This window comes from Melanerpes formicivorus, unplaced genomic scaffold (genome assembly GCF_026170545.1).
Source record: "Melanerpes formicivorus ecotype bairdi unplaced genomic scaffold, bMelFor1.0.p_v2 SCAF_9, whole genome shotgun sequence".
Classification (NCBI taxonomy): domain Eukaryota; kingdom Metazoa; phylum Chordata; class Aves; order Piciformes; family Picidae; genus Melanerpes; species Melanerpes formicivorus.
The window spans coordinates 475828-492569 of NW_027142361.1; the positions used below are offsets into that span (position 1 = coordinate 475828).

General features: G+C 45.0%; 1 protein-coding gene across 2 annotated transcripts in view; it reads right to left on the reverse strand.

The window, feature by feature from the left end:
- Positions 1-16742, reverse strand: part of LRRC1 (leucine rich repeat containing 1) — a 227046-nt gene that overhangs the window by 48656 nt on the left and 161648 nt on the right. For both annotated transcript variants that reach the window (XM_068142944.1, XM_068142945.1), the window contains exon 11: positions 698-813. In XM_068142944.1, coding sequence (XP_067999045.1) covers positions 698-813 — 116 coding nt within the window. The remainder of the gene's footprint in view (positions 1-697; positions 814-16742) is intronic.

Genomic DNA, 16742 nt, shown 5'->3' on the forward strand with positions numbered 1-16742 from the left:
CCATAATTCTCAGTACCTGTGAAGAAGAGATAAAAGAATGCTGAGCTTTTTCTATTGCAGTAAAATGCCCTGGAAGGCAGTCATCTGCTTCTGCTCTGGAGCCTTATATATACACAATTGCCAGAACAGAAATATTTAGGTTCCTATGAGACAACTATATTGCATAGATGATATGCCATTTGCTTTTTCTCTTACACACCCACCCACACCCACTTAACTTCCTACTAAGCAATTGAACTGATTTGCTGGTTTATGCATTCTGATGTCTGAAGCATACAAACTAATATGCATGACAAGCCATGAGGTCAAAGTGGCACTGTTACTTGCATTGTATCAAGGGAAGACACTCAGTACTAGTGTTACATGATGTTAAGGCTGGTAGTTTTAGCTGAAGCTGTACCAAATTGCCAAGATTCTCAATTTAAAGTCAGAAATATAAAACATCTAGAGGTTTTTCTTTTTAAAAAGAAATCCTCTCTTTTCCTCAAGGTCAAAGCAATCCAGAAAATGTACTCATGACAACACACAATTTATGCCACTTTGGGCCACAGGGGAAGACTATTTTGACAACTTCAACAGTAACACTAACACTAACACAAAAAGTCTTATTTGCTTTTTTGTGACTTCAATATGTTTTGTTGTTAGAAAGAGTTAAGTCGATCCAGCAAAAGAATGTGACAATACAAAAATTTCCTACCTGTTCCCAGCAACATCTAGGACGTGAAGTTCGGTGGCTTGTGAAATTTCAGAGGGAATTCGAGATAATCTGTTGTCACGTACAGAAAAGACATTAAGACTGCAGCATCCCCCAATCTAGATTAGAGAGCAGTGGGGGAGGGGAAAAAAAAGAAAAGGAAAAAAAAGTCTGTTTTTGTTGCAGTATGACGGCATAAACAAAGGCATGCAGCATGGGTCACATAATATGTCATAGCGCATTCAAGTTTACGATGCCTGCCAGACACTTCACTCAGAGGTACAGACTACAAATAAGTGTCAGCTTAAAAGAAGTCTGACCTGGAGCAAGTCTGTTGCAGCAGTTTCTTGAACATCGGTATCAGTGAATAATGTGTATCTTTCTACAAATAGGTACGTTTTAGAGCCTTCCATACCAGGAAGGGATCAGCAACCACACAGATACCACTTTGGAGACAACCCTCACAAAAAATACTAGCTGTAACTTCCAGCTTTGTCTAGTTCTATGTTTTACACATTAATTCTTTCTTTTCTTATGATAATTTTAGACATGAGCAAGTGCAATGGGGCTCTAGGCAAGGCAAAATGCTAAATTCACCAATCAATTCCCAATGTTTATTGAGTCTATAAAGAGTAATAAAGAGGTCACAAAAAGTAGAATTTGAATACCAGCTTTAATGCCCTGGTTTATTAGAAGCCTCTAATTTAAAGATCATTCCATATGAACTGGTCAATTCAGTTTGGTATCCCCTGTCTCTATCAATTTATTGAAATGTAAGCATATGTATTGCTCAGATAATTTTTCATTGCAAAAGATGTGATGTTTCAGTTTTACCCTTAAAACTTCCTTACTGTGCAAAGGTACATTTTCAGAAAAATAAACCCTGTGCATTTAACTAAGTAACCCCACATTGCACCTTTTTGATCCAGATAACTATTACTCCTATAGGAGACTATTAGTTTTAACGCCTTGAAGGCTGCTTCAAGTACCTCTATGTACCCATTCACAAAGGAAACTTGCCTTTGTTTGCTTATAGAGTTATTTTGATTGGAAAAAACCTTTAAGATCATCTAGCCCAACCATTAACCTAGTCTATCACTAAACCCTGTCCGTAAGTGTCATATCTACACATCTTTTAAATACTTCCAGAGATATTGACTTACCCACTTCAATGGGCAGCCTCTTTCAGTGCTTTGCAACCCTTTTGGTGAGCATTTTTTCCAAATATCCAACCTAAACCTCCCACATTGCAACTTGAGGTCATTTCCTCTTGTCCTATTACTTGTTACTTGGAGGAAAGAGACAGACCTCCACTTTGCTACAACCTCCTTTCAGGTAGCTGTAGAGAGCAATGAGGTTTCCCCTGAGCCTCCTTTTCTCCAAGCTAAACAACCCCACATCCCTCAGCTGCTCCTCAGAAGACTTATATTCTAGTTCCTTCACCAGTTTTGCTGTCCTCAGGACACACTGCAGCACCTCAATGTCTGTCTATTCTCATAGCAAGGGAGTCCAAAACTATACACAGTATTCAAGCTGCACCTTCACAGCACTGAGTACAGAGGGACAATCACTTCCCTAGTCTTGCTTGTCAAACTATTTCTGCTACAAACCAAGATGCTAACTTGTGGATTATACACAGTAGTATCATACAGAGCATCAAAAAGCACTTTTGTTTGTCTGCCAGTTACAAACTCACCATGAGAATGGAAAAAAAAGTTTCTTCTCTAACTACAAGTACTAGAAGCAAAATATCCCAATGCCTTTTGAAGCTTTAAGGCAAGAGGTTTTAAAACCTAACTACAGTCAGCACAGCTACTGAAAGATCTTAGTTGAAAAAAAAAATTAAATAAAAAAAAATAAATCAGAGGATGTCTATAGTCATACCTCTGTAAAGAGATTCTTCAGTCACATTATAGCCAACACATCTCTGTACCTTGGTCAGTGAGCTGAATTTATGTATGTGCTCTAGTTAACTGTCACTTCTCTCTTCGCAAAATCCTCAAGTCAATCCAAACCCAAGCTTTTCTACTGAAGTAAAAATCACGTTGATTTAACCCACACTATTCACCAAGGAAACACTAATTGTTAAAAGGATGCAATTGTGATTTAGAAAATAAAACAAAGAAATGGGCCATTTATACTGCTCACCTTCCTTTGTATCATAAATAGATTTTAATGGAGAAAGCAGCGATCAGCTGCCCAAGGCTTCTGATTCACAAACTACTCAAGTGCAACATTACAGCACAATATTCCCTTGACAAAACAAAATCTGAGATAGCTTCTCTTAAATAGCTGCATCCTAGAGTGCAGTGATTTCACAAATTTCACCTTTCCCAGCCATGTATGTACAGTATGAGCAGCAATTTTATTAGTCATTTTAGCTCATGAATGAAAGCTCTTAGAAACATTCAACAAGTCCAAGTGCCGAGTGCTGCACTTTGGCTACGGCAATGCCATGCAGAGCTATAGGCTGGGGTCGGAGTGGCTGGAGAGCTCCCAAACAGAGAGGGACCTGGGTGTGCTGATCGACAGCCACCTGCACACCAGCAGTGTGCCCAGGTGGCCAGGAGGGCCAATAGCATCCTGGCCTGCATTAGGAATAGTGTGGCCAGCAGGAGCAGGGAGGTCATAGTGCCCCTGTACTCTGCTTTGGTTAGGCCGCACCTTGAGTACTGTGTCCAGTTCTGGGCCCCTCAGTTTAAGAAGGACATCGAAACACTTGAGCGTGTCCAGAGAAGGGCAACAAGGCTGGTGAGAGGCCTTGAACACAAGCCCTATGAGGAGAGGCTGAGGGAGCTGGGATTGTTTAGCCTGGAGAAGAGGAGGCTCAGGGGTGACCTCATTGCCCTCTACAACTACCTGAAGGGTGGTTGTGGCCAGGAAGGGGTTGGCCTCTTCTCCCAGGCAACCAGCACCAGAACAAGAGGACACAGCCTCAAGCTGCGCCAGGGGAGGTTTAGACTCGAGGTGAGGAGGAAGTTCTTCACCGAGCGAGTCATTCGTCATTGGAACGGGTTGCCCAGGGAGGTGGTTGAGTCATCGACCCTGGAGGCGTTCAAGGGGAGATTGGACGTGGCACTTGGTGCCATGGTCTAGTCATGGGGTCTGTGTTGATAGGTTGGACTCGATGATCCTCGAGGTCCTTTCCAACCTAAGTGATACTGTGATACTGTGAAACCAGCACTCAAACCACAAGCAAACATTTCCTAGAGCAGTATTTCTGCTCTTCACAGATTCTTAATGTGCCTTGACATATTCAAAGAATGCAGTGCCATACAGAAAAATAAACAATATTATACATATATATTTAAACACACACACACACACAAAGCATCTAATTGGTGTATCTAACATGAGGAGCTGTGAAAAACAAGAGGTACAATTAGTGAACATAGATGAGCTGGCAGCTGATGCCTTAACTGTACACAGAGTGTTTGTTTTTCCATGAATGAAGTTTGCATTATTCAGTCTTGGAGCATGGAGATACAAACCATATAGCCAAACAAGGTAAAGCCATGCAGCCCTGATGGGACCAAACTTCTATACTTTGACAATGGAAAAACGCAGCAGTGGAACTGGCCAGCCTGAGTCATCATGCATTTAAAGCAGTTTAATGAAAGGAAACAGTAGAAATGTGTACTGAATACTTACAGGGTTATCAATTTACCTCACCCATCATTTTCGAAGAGGCTAACAATTAAGAAAATACAAGAAATGTTCAATTTGCTTTTCTTTATCCACACTGGACAAGAGCATGACAACAAACGGAGACAGAATATATATTCTTCTACTGCCAAAATGGCTTAGAACTCCTAAGTTGTTTTAACTTGAGTTATTTTAACTTGGCTCTATTAGTCAAAAGGTAATTGCCCAAAGGTATTGAAGGCCTTTTTTAAAAATAGGTTAGTGAGGGAAGATAACAGAGAGATACTAAAATTTTTGTACAAAACTGGTCTTTAGAAAATGCAGGCAGCATTTAACAAGCAGAACTGGGTGAGATATCACAGAGAAAGAAGACAAGCTGACACTTAAAAAATCCTCTATCATTTCGAAAACAAATGGCACCCATCCAGCAGTACAGAAAGACATCAGGTCCAATGCTTGAAGACCTAAACAGAAAGCAGTGCCACTCAAGCACAGTGCACACACTAAATGGCATGGTGAAAGGAAAATATTGTTGTGACCACCATGAAGTAATACAGTATCAGAACATCACTGGATTGGCTGAGAGTCATTAACTGACAAAGAGCCATGCTTTCCAGGGGTTTGATCTCATGCTTACAACAGATTTTGCCAAACCACTGTATAGGCGCCGGGTACACAGTTGAGACCACAAGCCCATTTAACAGTTAAGCACACAGTTCATTTCAAGCACAGACTTCAATTAATGGCAACAAGCATGTGCTTGGTTCTCAGCACATGAGTGACTGTTCCAAAGACTGGAAGCTTGAAGAAGAGTTGGTTTTATTCTGCAGTGAGCTAGACATCAGGAAAAGGTCTCAAATGAGTTGTGCTTGTCTAAGTCACACTCCTGACATGTATTTCATTCTAGCACTTTAATTTAAGGGTTATTCACTTGTATCTTGACACTATCTCCAAAGAATAGTCAGCCAGACCAAAAAAAACAAACCCACCACACCATCACAAAACAAAAAAAACCCAAACAAACAAACAAAACCCTACAAACAGAACCCACACATCAGGCAGACAGTGAAGTGCAAAGTTTGAGAGTGGTGATTTTACAATACTGTAAAGTCTAAACAAAACTGCCAGTCCATCTTAAACAGTCTTTCAGAACTGCAAGTTTTATGACATTACTTCTTTGCTGATGCTTCTGATGACCTCTTTACCTCCACTGCAGATAGACTATGTCATAGAATAGAATAAACCAGGTTGGAAGAGACCTACAAGATCATCGCATCCAACCCATCATCCAACACTAGTCAACTAAACCATGCAACCAAGCACCTTATCAAGTCTCCTCCTAAACACCTCCAATGATGGTGACTCCACCACCTCCCCAGGCAGCACATTCCAATGGGCAATCACTCTCTCTGTGAAGAATTTCTTCCTAACATCCAGTCTGAACCTCCCCTGGCACAGCTTGAGACTGTGTCCTCTTGTTCTGGTGCTGGTTGCCTGGGAGAAGAGATCAGCTCTTTGTTGCCCTTCTCTGGACACGTTCCAGTAAGTCGACATCTTTCCTGAATTGAGGGGCCCAGAATCGGACACAGTACTCAAGGTGTAGCCTAACCAGTGCAGTGCACAGGGGCAGAATGACCTCCCTGCTCCTGCTGGCCACACTGTTCCTGATACAGGCCAGGATGCCATTGGCCCTCTTGGCCACCTGGGTACACTGCAGGCTCATGTTCAGCCTACCCAGTACCCCCAGGTCCCTCTCTGCCTGGCTGCTCTCCAGCCACTCTGCATTAGTTGAGAGTGATCAGTTTTGATCACAACTGCTGCTTCTCTACCACAATAACCTGCTAGCTACCATTTGATTTTTCTTGCTAATGACATCTTTGATGACTCATGGGACACACTTGTCCCAGAGTGGGATAAGAATCCTGGGGCAGGAATTGGCAGGGCTCATTGATAGGGCTTTAAACTAGATTTGAAGGGGGAAGGGGTTAATAGTCTCCTGCTGGCTGGTGACAAACAGAGGGGCAGCTCACCAGCAGTAGAGAGAAGGAGAGCTGGTAAGGGCTCTCAACTTGCTACCCTGAGGCAAGCCACGAATGATCCACCAGGACATTCTGTGGAAACCGAGGGGATTTGGCACAAGAGGAGGACAGGGCCAGCCCAGCTGAAGTGCTTCTATGCGAATGCGCGCAGCTTGGGCAATAAACAGGATGAGTTAAGTGCCACTGTGCTGCTGGGATGCCACGACATAGTGGCTGTTACTGAAACTTGGTGGGATGAATCCCATGACTGGGATGTAGGCATAGATGGGTATAAACTCTTTAGGAAGGATAGGCAGGGAAGGAGAGGAGGAGGTGTTGCCCTCTATGTCAATAGCCAGTTGGAATCAGTGGAGCTCCAACTGGGGAGGGATGATAAGCTAGTTGAGAGTGTATGGGTCAAAATTAAAGGCAGGACAGGGGAAGAAGATATTACTGTGGGGGTCTCCTACAGGCCACCTGACCAGCAGACCCAAGCAGATGAGGCCCTCCATAGGCAAATAGAAGCAGCTTCCAGGTCACAAGCCCTGGTCCTCATGGGTGATTTCAACCACCCGGACATCTGCTGGAGGGACAACACAGCAAGGCACCAGCAATCCAGGATGTTCCTGGACTGCATAGAAGACAACTTCCTCCTCCAAATGGTGGAGGAACCAACAAGAAATGGTGCTATGCTGGACCTTGTTCTCACCAACAGGGAAGGGCTGGTAAGCAATGTGAGGCTCATAGACGGCCTTGGCTGCAGTGACCATGAAGCAGTTGAATTTAACATCCTCAGGGCAATCAGGAGGAAGTATTCCAAGCTCATGACCCTAGACTTTAGGCATGCAGATTTTGATCGCTTCAGGGATCTGCTAGCCAAAGTGTCGTGGGACAAAGCCCTGGAGGGAAGAGGGACCCAGGACAGCTGGTCAGTATTCAAGGACCACCTCCTCTGTGTCCAGGAGCTCTGTGTACCAACAAAGAGAAAAGCAGGTAAGAATGCTAGGAGGCCTGCCTGGATGGGCAAGGAGCTACTGGACACACTATTACTTAAAAGGAAACTCTACAGGAAGTGGAGGGAAGGACAGGTAGAACAGGGGGAATACAAGGAAGCTGCCCGAGCAGCAAGAGTCCTGGTCAGGAAAGCCAAAGCAGAGTTTGAGTTGAATCTAGCCAGGGAGATTAAAGGGAATACTAAGAACTTTTACAGGTATATTAATGGGAAGAAGAAGACTAGGGAAGGTGTGGGCCCCCTCAGAAAAGAAAATGGTGACATGGTCACCTGTGATGAGGAAAAGGCTGAGGTACTTAATAACTTCTTTACCTCAGTCTTCACTGCAAGGGCCTCTAGCCACACTCCTGATGTTATGGAAGTCAAAGCCAGGGACAGGGAGGAAGAACTGCCCATTGTAAGTGCAGATCAGGTTCGTGATCATCTGAAGAACCTGAAAGTGTTCAAGTCCATGGGACCCGACGGGTTACACCCACGGGTACTGAGAGAACTGGCAGATGAGGTTGCTAAACCCCTCTCTATTATATTTCAAAAGTCCTGGCAGTCTGGTGAAGTCCCCACAGACTGGAAAAGGGGAAACATTGCCCCCATCTTCAAAAAGGGCAAGAAGGAGGAACCAGGGAACTACAGGCCAGTCAGTCTCACCTCTGTGCCTGGAAAGATCATGGAACAGATCCTCCTGGAGTCACTACTCGCTCAAAAGAATAGTGAAGAGGTGATTGGGAACAGTCAGCATGGCTTTGCCAAGGGCAAATCCTGCCTGACCAACCTGGTGGCCTTCTATGAGCAGGTGACAAAATTAATAGATGAGGGGCGAGCAACTGATGTCGTTTACCTGGACCTGAGCAAAGCCTTCGACACTGTCCCGCACCACATCCTGGTCTCCAAACTGGTGACACATGGGTTTGATTGGTGGACCACTAGATGGATAAGGAACTGGCTTGATGGCCGCACCCAAAGAGTGGCTGTCAATGGCTCCATGTCCCAGTGGAGGCCAGTGACAAGTGGAGTCCCTCAGGGATCAGTCCTGGGACCTATCTTATTCAACATCTTTGTGGGTGCCATGGACAGTGGCATTGAGTGCACCCTCAGCAAGTTTGCTGATGACACCAAGCTGTGTGGTGCAGCAGACACGCTGGAGGGAAGGGAGGCCATCCAGAGGGACCTTGACAGGCTGGAGAGGTGGGCACAGGCCAACCTCATGAAGTTCAATAAGAGCAAGTGCAGGGTCCTGCATCTGGGTCGAGGCAATCCCAGGCACAAATACAGGCTAGGCAGTGACTGGCTGGAGGATAGCCCTGAGGAGAGAGACTTGGGGGTGCTGGTGGACAAAAAGCTCAACATGAGCTCTCAGTGTGCACTTGCAGCCCGCAAAGCCAATCAGATCCTGGGCTGCATCAGGAGAAGTGTGGCTAGCAGGTCGAGGGAGGTGATCCTCCCCCTCTACTCAGCCCTGGTGAGACCCCACCTGGAGTACTGTGTCCAGTTCTGGAGCCCCTATTACAAGAGGGATGTGGAGGTGCTGGAACGTGTCCAGAGAAGGGCCACGAGGATGATCAGAGGGCTGGAGCACCTCTCCTATGAGGACAGACTGAAGGAGTTGGGGCTGTACAGTCTGCAGAAGAGAAGGCTCCGAGGTGACCTAATTGTGGCCTTCCAGTATCTGAAGGGGGCCTACAGGAAGGCTGGGGAAGGACTTCTCAGGATATCAGGTAGTGATAGGACTAGGGGGAATGGAATGAAGCTGGAGGTGGGGAGATTCAGGCTGGATGTGAGGAGGAGGTTCTTCACCATGAGAGTGGTGAAACCCTGGAATGGGTTGTCCAGGGAGGTGGTCGAGGCCCCGTGTGGTGAAGGCACATTATGCCCCGATACTGAATCTTGTCCCAGCATGTGGGCAAGTTCCCCCTCCCTCTAGGAGGGAGACAAAAGCCAAGGCATTAGCCAGGCTTGCACGCACCCAGCGCATGCAGCGCTTGTGCTTACACCAAGTATGGGCATAATTCTAGCTTCACGCTTTCTATAGGCTGAAGCCAGTTGTTTATGAGAGTGCCCATTGGTCAAGCCCAGCCTCGAGGAATCTATAAGTATCACCCCAGTTGGTGAACACGTTGCCCCCTCATTTACTTTGTCTCTGTGCTTGCTCGAGAGAGTAACTCTCGAGCTGCAGCCTTTGCCATTGAGCTTATTGTTGTTAGCTTCTGTTATACATGCACGCATACTGGAAGCCTCTGCATCGTTGAAGAAGCCCAGAGGGAGGACCTTCGCTGAGGCTGAGGAGCTCAGCATTGCTACAACCAGTCGTGCCGATCGGAAGAGCCCATCGTGCCACCAGAGGACTGGACCAACCCCCGCGGGTAAGATCTGCCCAGTTGCCGGGGAGAAGGGACTTGATCAATACCGAGTGCCGCTCTGAGCCCTGTGAATTCCAGGGGAAAACCAGAACATTGTTCGTGCTTGTATTGCACCGGACCCGGGACCACTACGAGAGTCCTGTTGTTCCTTTAAGCTCGGTAAAGAGAATCCGCCGCCTAACGCAGCCGCATTCTCTCCCTGAGGCTGTTTGCATCAGCCCCGAGAACCGCCGTGGTTGGGCCGACCCCCGTAGCTTCGCCTGCTTCCGTCGTTCGAGCCCACCTACCGGCCACCGTCGTCCCGCCCTGCCGTGCGAGCCGACTTCTGAGGGCCGATCCCACGGACCGACCCCGACCAGGACCGATCCCTGTTGTCTGAAGGGGATTGAATATTGTCCACGTGCTTTCCACCCACTAGCACTCAGTTCAAAGTATCCGCGTCTAGCAGAGTAAGCGCTGACGCATAGAAAGATTATAATATTGCTGTATATAGCCAGAAGCCGCCCGCGTCCCGCCGAGTCTCCATCTAGTGGGCAAGCGGCGGAACTGCACCCTTCGTTATATAAATATAGAAAGGGTTTATAGATAGTTCAATTACGTTATAATCATAACACTAAGCCAGTTGTGGAATGTATTTCACGAACGTGCACTAGAACATGTATATAAGTTGGTGATTCATCGGTTATTAATAGTTTGATATTTAATAAAATAATATTTTTCATAATTCATATTTCATATTCATAAATTTAATAACCTCTTCACCACAATATGGCGCAGCGAGCAGGGTGCACAGCTGTGAAATATTTCCATAACTTGGGATACAAAATTACAGCCCCAGACTTGGAATGGGCAAAATTAAATTGTAAAAATATAGATGGCATTTTCGCAAAGCTAAGCGAACCCAGCAGCGAACACGCTGTCCTGATGGCATCTTGTATTATACAGATGCAGGAGGAAATTAAATTCTTTGACCAAAAAGTTTCCCAATTGGAAAGGGAACTGGCAAAGTCAGAGGCACAAAGCCAGAGACTTCATGATTTATTTGAGCTGCACATAAAAGAGACCATGTCTGTTTTCAAGTCTCAATGGCAATCACATGCTACCTATGAAGTAGCCAGGGCACATGACACACGAGAGCCAGGCTCTCCTATTCTGTCTGTTCCAGCTGACAGGCAGAAGCTAGCTGATTTTGATTCAGCAGCTGCTCAGCATCAGCGCATGAGCAATGTTAGCTCACCCACACCAGACAGGTCAGCAGCTACAGCACCGGTGCAGCAAGCCAAGCTAGGCTCCACACCACCGGACGATAACAATGAAGCCACCAGCTTCAACCAGCAGCGAATCCCCAAGAAGAAGGTGAGATTCAACTTAGCATCGCTAGATGACTCCAAAGCCAGCAGCGGACCGAGTTTCCCACAGCATGGCAGACCAAGGGATAACCAGGGAAATAGAAGCTCCTGCAATAAGGTAGCCAAGCTGAGTCGACAACAGCTTGCACAGCATCCCAGCAAGAGAGCTTACTGCAATCCCAGAGACACACAGAGCACCACATCAGACTCAGATTCTGGATGTGAGTCTAGCCCACAGCATCACCGCAAACTGTGGAAGAGTCAAGTTGCTATAGAAGCCAATAAGGCTGAACCCCGCAGCATCCTGAAAGCTAAGCTCCAGGAAAAGACCTCCGAAAGGGAGAGTTCCAGAAGGGACCACAGACCCAGCAAGGAGGGACACCGGCAAAAGGTATACACTGCCAGCCGTAAAGTGATACCGCATGGCCAGAGAAGGGAAGAGCAATACTTTCAAGCATCCTCTTCCACCAACCCAGGCAGACATAAATACTGCACTGGAAAACAACACTCACGAGGTTCCTGGAACCCCAGTAGAGGGAAAGAAAACATGCAGAGTGACAGGGAATACTCTAATTCACAAGATTCACCTGACTCACTAGATCCATGGTGTTGGGTACTCCTCAAAATGGAATGTCCCGAGGAAGTTGTATTTGGCTTGGAACCAAGGATGAGACAGAAAGTAGCGAAAACGGTACTCACTAAATTGATAAAAGAAGCAGTGGAAAGAGATTATTCCTCATCTCAATACTGAGGAAGTCCTGTCATAGTGACAGAGCCCGTCCTATCAAGGGGGTGGGAAATTGACAAACTCCATAGACACTTTGATAGCTCCAGTGTCATATGGGAATCAAACCCCATCACTCAGTCAAGGGGGTGGTGGGAGATAATTGAGAGTACCAATGTTGGTTTCGGAACAAACATTTGTTCCACACTGCTAAGACAGCTCGCTCTGTTAAGAGTATAGTTTAAAGTTTGTATACTGTTCATACAGTGCTAAGGTATTGTAAGTCACTATATTTGAAAATGTATTCTACCAAACAGGTATGATATAGTTTAACCTGTATGGGATAAACCTTGTTAAGGGTAATCCATACTCGAGGCTTATACATGCCCATGGGCAAGGGGGTGGTAATGTGGTGAAGGCACATTATGCCCCGATACTGAATCTTGTCCCAGCATGTGGGCAAGTTCCCCCTCCCTCTAGGAGGGAGACAAAAGCCAAGGCATTAGCCAGGCTTGCACGCACCCAGCGCATGCAGCGCTTGTGCTTACACCAAGTATGGGCATAATTCTAGCTTCACGCTTTCTATAGGCTGAAGCCAGTTGTTTATGAGAGTGCCCATTGGTCAAGCCCAGCCTCGAGGAATCTATAAGTATCACCCCAGTTGGTGAACACGTTGCCCCCTCATTTACTTTGTCTCTGTGCTTGCTCGAGAGAGTAACTCTCGAGCTGCAGCCTTTGCCATTGAGCTTATTGTTGTTAGCTTCTGTTATACATGCACGCATACTGGAAGCCTCTGCATCGTTGAAGAAGCCCAGAGGGAGGACCTTCGCTGAGGCTGAGGAGCTCAGCATTGCTACAACCAGTCGTGCCGATCGGAAGAGCCCATCGTGCCACCAGAGGACTGGACCAACCCCCGCGGGTAAGATCTGCCCAGTTGCCGGGGAGAAGGGACTTGATCAATACCGAGTGCCGCTCTGAGCCCTGTGAATTCCAGGGGAAAACCAGAACATTGTTCGTGCTTGTATTGCACCGGACCCGGGACCACTACGAGAGTCCTGTTGTTCCTTTAAGCTCGGTAAAGAGAATCCGCCGCCTAACGCAGCCGCATTCTCTCCCTGAGGCTGTTTGCATCAGCCCCGAGAACCGCCGTGGTTGGGCCGACCCCCGTAGCTTCGCCTGCTTCCGTCGTTCGAGCCCACCTACCGGCCACCGTCGTCCCGCCCTGCCGTGCGAGCCGACTTCTGAGGGCCGATCCCACGGACCGACCCCGACCAGGACCGATCCCTGTTGTCTGAAGGGGATTGAATATTGTCCACGTGCTTTCCACCCACTAGCACTCAGTTCAAAGTATCCGCGTCTAGCAGAGTAAGCGCTGACGCATAGAAAGATTATAATATTGCTGTATATAGCCAGAAGCCGCCCGCGTCCCGCCGAGTCTCCATCTAGTGGGCAAGCGGCGGAACTGCACCCTTCGTTATATAAATATAGAAAGGGTTTATAGATAGTTCAATTACGTTATAATCATAACACTAAGCCAGTTGTGGAATGTATTTCACGAACGTGCACTAGAACATGTATATAAGTTGGTGATTCATCGGTTATTAATAGTTTGATATTTAATAAAATAATATTTTTCATAATTCATATTTCATATTCATAAATTTAATAACCTCTTCACCACACCCCGTCCCTGGGGGTGTTTAAGAGCAGGCTGGATGAGGCTCTGTCCAGCCTGATCTAGTGTGGGGTGTCCCTGCCCATGGCAGGGGGGTTGGAACTAGATGATCCTTGTGGTCCCTTCCAACCCTGAATGAAACTATGAAACTATGAAACTATGAATCTTTGTAGCTTGCTTTCCTCTCTTGAACCCAGATTTCAGGCCAAATTTCACTGATGGTGCATTATGACATTGCTGGTGATCTAAAACCAAATGAAACGTGGGAAACTTGTAAGACCTTCAAGTTAGGTTAGATGAGTAACACCTTTTAATTGCTCAAAAGCTATGAATCAATTTGGCTGTCCTTTATCAGTTTGCATCATCCACATGGATATAAGCAATGTAAAAAAAAAAAATACAACATTATGACAAATATAATGATCATTCTTTAGCATGTTACTAGCTAAAGTTCTCAAGAACTGTCAGTATCAAAAATCATACTAAGTTAATGCATCTCTGATAAATGTATTGGGAATTTAAACAGAGATCCTATTGTGTTGTAAAATCTTTTCCAGGGTGTCAGAATCAAAATTTTGTTTCAATTCAAAGTAATTAAAATCAGAATTTTCCTTGGCACCCTATAATAGATTAATTTTTTTTTATTTCAAGCATAGATCGCATTTAAAAGTAGAATAAACTGCCCAACTTGCTGTTATTAGCTATTATTCAGTTATTATTAATTTTAAATTGGTTAGGAAAATCTTCAGAAAACTCACTTCAACTCACTCCTGGACAAGGGGGATTTCTGTGCTGTTTGCTTTTTGTAAAAACTAGTATAATATTGTAAATACTGTATATTTTGTACATATTCATTGCATTCCATTATTTGCTTGTAAAATACAGGGTTTTTTTTTGCTTGTAAAATACAGTTTTACAGCTTCTCTGGCCTCTGACTCAAGACAAGTTTTCCTGCATTTTTCCTTAGGGCCTTTTCTCCCCCCTTCGAAACATTCACACATACTTTTACACCAATGTGGGAAGGGACAGGATATTAGTAGTTAAAACCAGAAATAACAAAGCAACACCAATTAGTTCAAAAAGAAAATTAAAATGTTTAAAGTAGCTATTACAAACAAACAAAAAACACCAGCAAAACCCCTGCAGTTTTACCTACTATAGTAGTAGTTCTCACAATATATCTCAGAGCCAGGAAGGACACATTACCAGATCTCTGCAGATCGTAGAGACTAATTAACAAAAGCACATGAACTGGAAAACATTCCAAGGTGGTTATTCATCGAAGTGCCAAAATCAACACACCAGTTTCACCAGCATTTCAGTGCCAGGGTGGGATTTCAATACCAAAGAGTCACCAAGCAGGTCATTCAAGTTTAAGGGGAAAAACATTTGTAACTCTGAACAGGTTTAGACATTCTCTGTTCTTGTTGAGGTTTGTTTCACCACTCAGTTCAGCAAGAGAGGAATCCAGTTGCAAGATGAGATACTGAAGATGAAATCTGTCAGTGACTCAAGTCTTGGTCAGACACTCAGCTGTCCACATTTTGCCTTCTAAAACAGCATCAGATACAGAAGAACCTTTGAACCAGGAAACTTTAAAGGAGCATTTGCATACAAGCTCCTCAATAACCTTGTTAAGACATCTTACAGCAAAAGAGACTGGTTTTACAAATGAGCACTGAAACAATCCAGCCATTTTAATGGTGTGACAGGTTGAGCCAAAATCCAATTCCAGTAAACCGCTAGCAAAAAAATAATCCCCAAACCAAACTAACCACTGAAAAAACCTCCACACCACCAGAAACAGGCTACAACTCACACATTATCTCTCCAGGTTATATTAAAGCAGACATATTTCTGTCATAGCTCTCTTTGCTACAGGAATAATGCTGGAGGGAAGGACATAAAACACCAAGTAGCAATCTTCTCCCTAAGAGAGTCCAAATTTTCCATATGCCTATTACCAGACTCTGTCATTGTCTCTCTCCAACAAAAACCAGTAAAAGCTGGTCCTGCACTCATTTCTTATAAGGAAGACCACCACAAATGCTCAGCTGTTATAGCACTCTGTAAGGCAAAGAAAGAACTAGTGGGAAGGAAAAGACAGAAAGGAAAAGAAAGGAAGTATTTTCTGTAATGAGAATGATACGTAAGTGCAGTGATCTTTACAGAAAAAAAAATTAAAAAATATTTCCAGTTCAAAGAAGTGGATACCAGGGAGCTCTGTTTCCCCTGGTTCTCTGCCAAGCCCATTGGGAACCACTCTCCAAATCTTTATTTCTTGGACTTTCTACAACTTCCCACCTCACCTCACTCTAGATACCACCTTCCATTTCCTCATCATCTGCCTTATCAAAACACAGACTCATCCCTGATTTTATCCCACACCTTTAACAGGTGTCCCCTTCCCTCTCTCATGTGCACTAATGTTAACCACGTGTTCTTCCGCTTCACTCCACTCTTGGATATCCCCAGCTCCTTTACCAACTGGGCAACAATTTCCATCTCTGAAATATATTTCTACTTCCATATCTCCAGTTTCATGTTCAGTATCAATCCCTTTATTGTTCTGCACCAAGCCCTTGACTGTTATTCCCCACAAACATATACAATCCATATCCACCCTGTTTTACCTGCTTCTGAAGGTGAACCTTCTCCTCTCACCTGCTCCTGTCCTTCCAAGCCACAAGCACTACCTCCAATACAATGAACTTAATTAACTAAGAAAAGCGGTTATACACCATGTAAGCTATTAATGCCCTATCAGTAAAACCTTACACATTATAACAAACTCAGAAATTCTGCTTAAAGGTAGACTAGGCACAAAATTCTGCAAGTCTCAAGTACAGAGAGTTAAGGACTCCTGAGTAATATATTAAGTTCTTTGTAAAGACATGGCAATTTTTCTGCTGAATGAGCCCAAGATCAAAACTGCCACCACATCCCAACCCAGAAACATAGTTTTCTCTGTAGCATTTATGCAACCATCTGGATACGCCCTCTACAATTTACTGTTCAGAACCAGCAGCTCCTCTGCAGAGCTAGAGGAGCTGTAGTACTCACATCTTCTTTTCCTTTCCCTCCTTCCCCTTTTCTCCCTCATCAATCATATACTTACAAGGCAATCTGTAAACAAGAAATAAGGGTTATCATGGAGCCTCATTTCAGTAACCAATCTGTGTCAGCCCATGTTTGTGTCACTGGAATTGTTGCTGCTACAGCAGCACCCTCTGCTCCTGCATGGGCCCTCCTCTCCTTATCATTGGCTCTC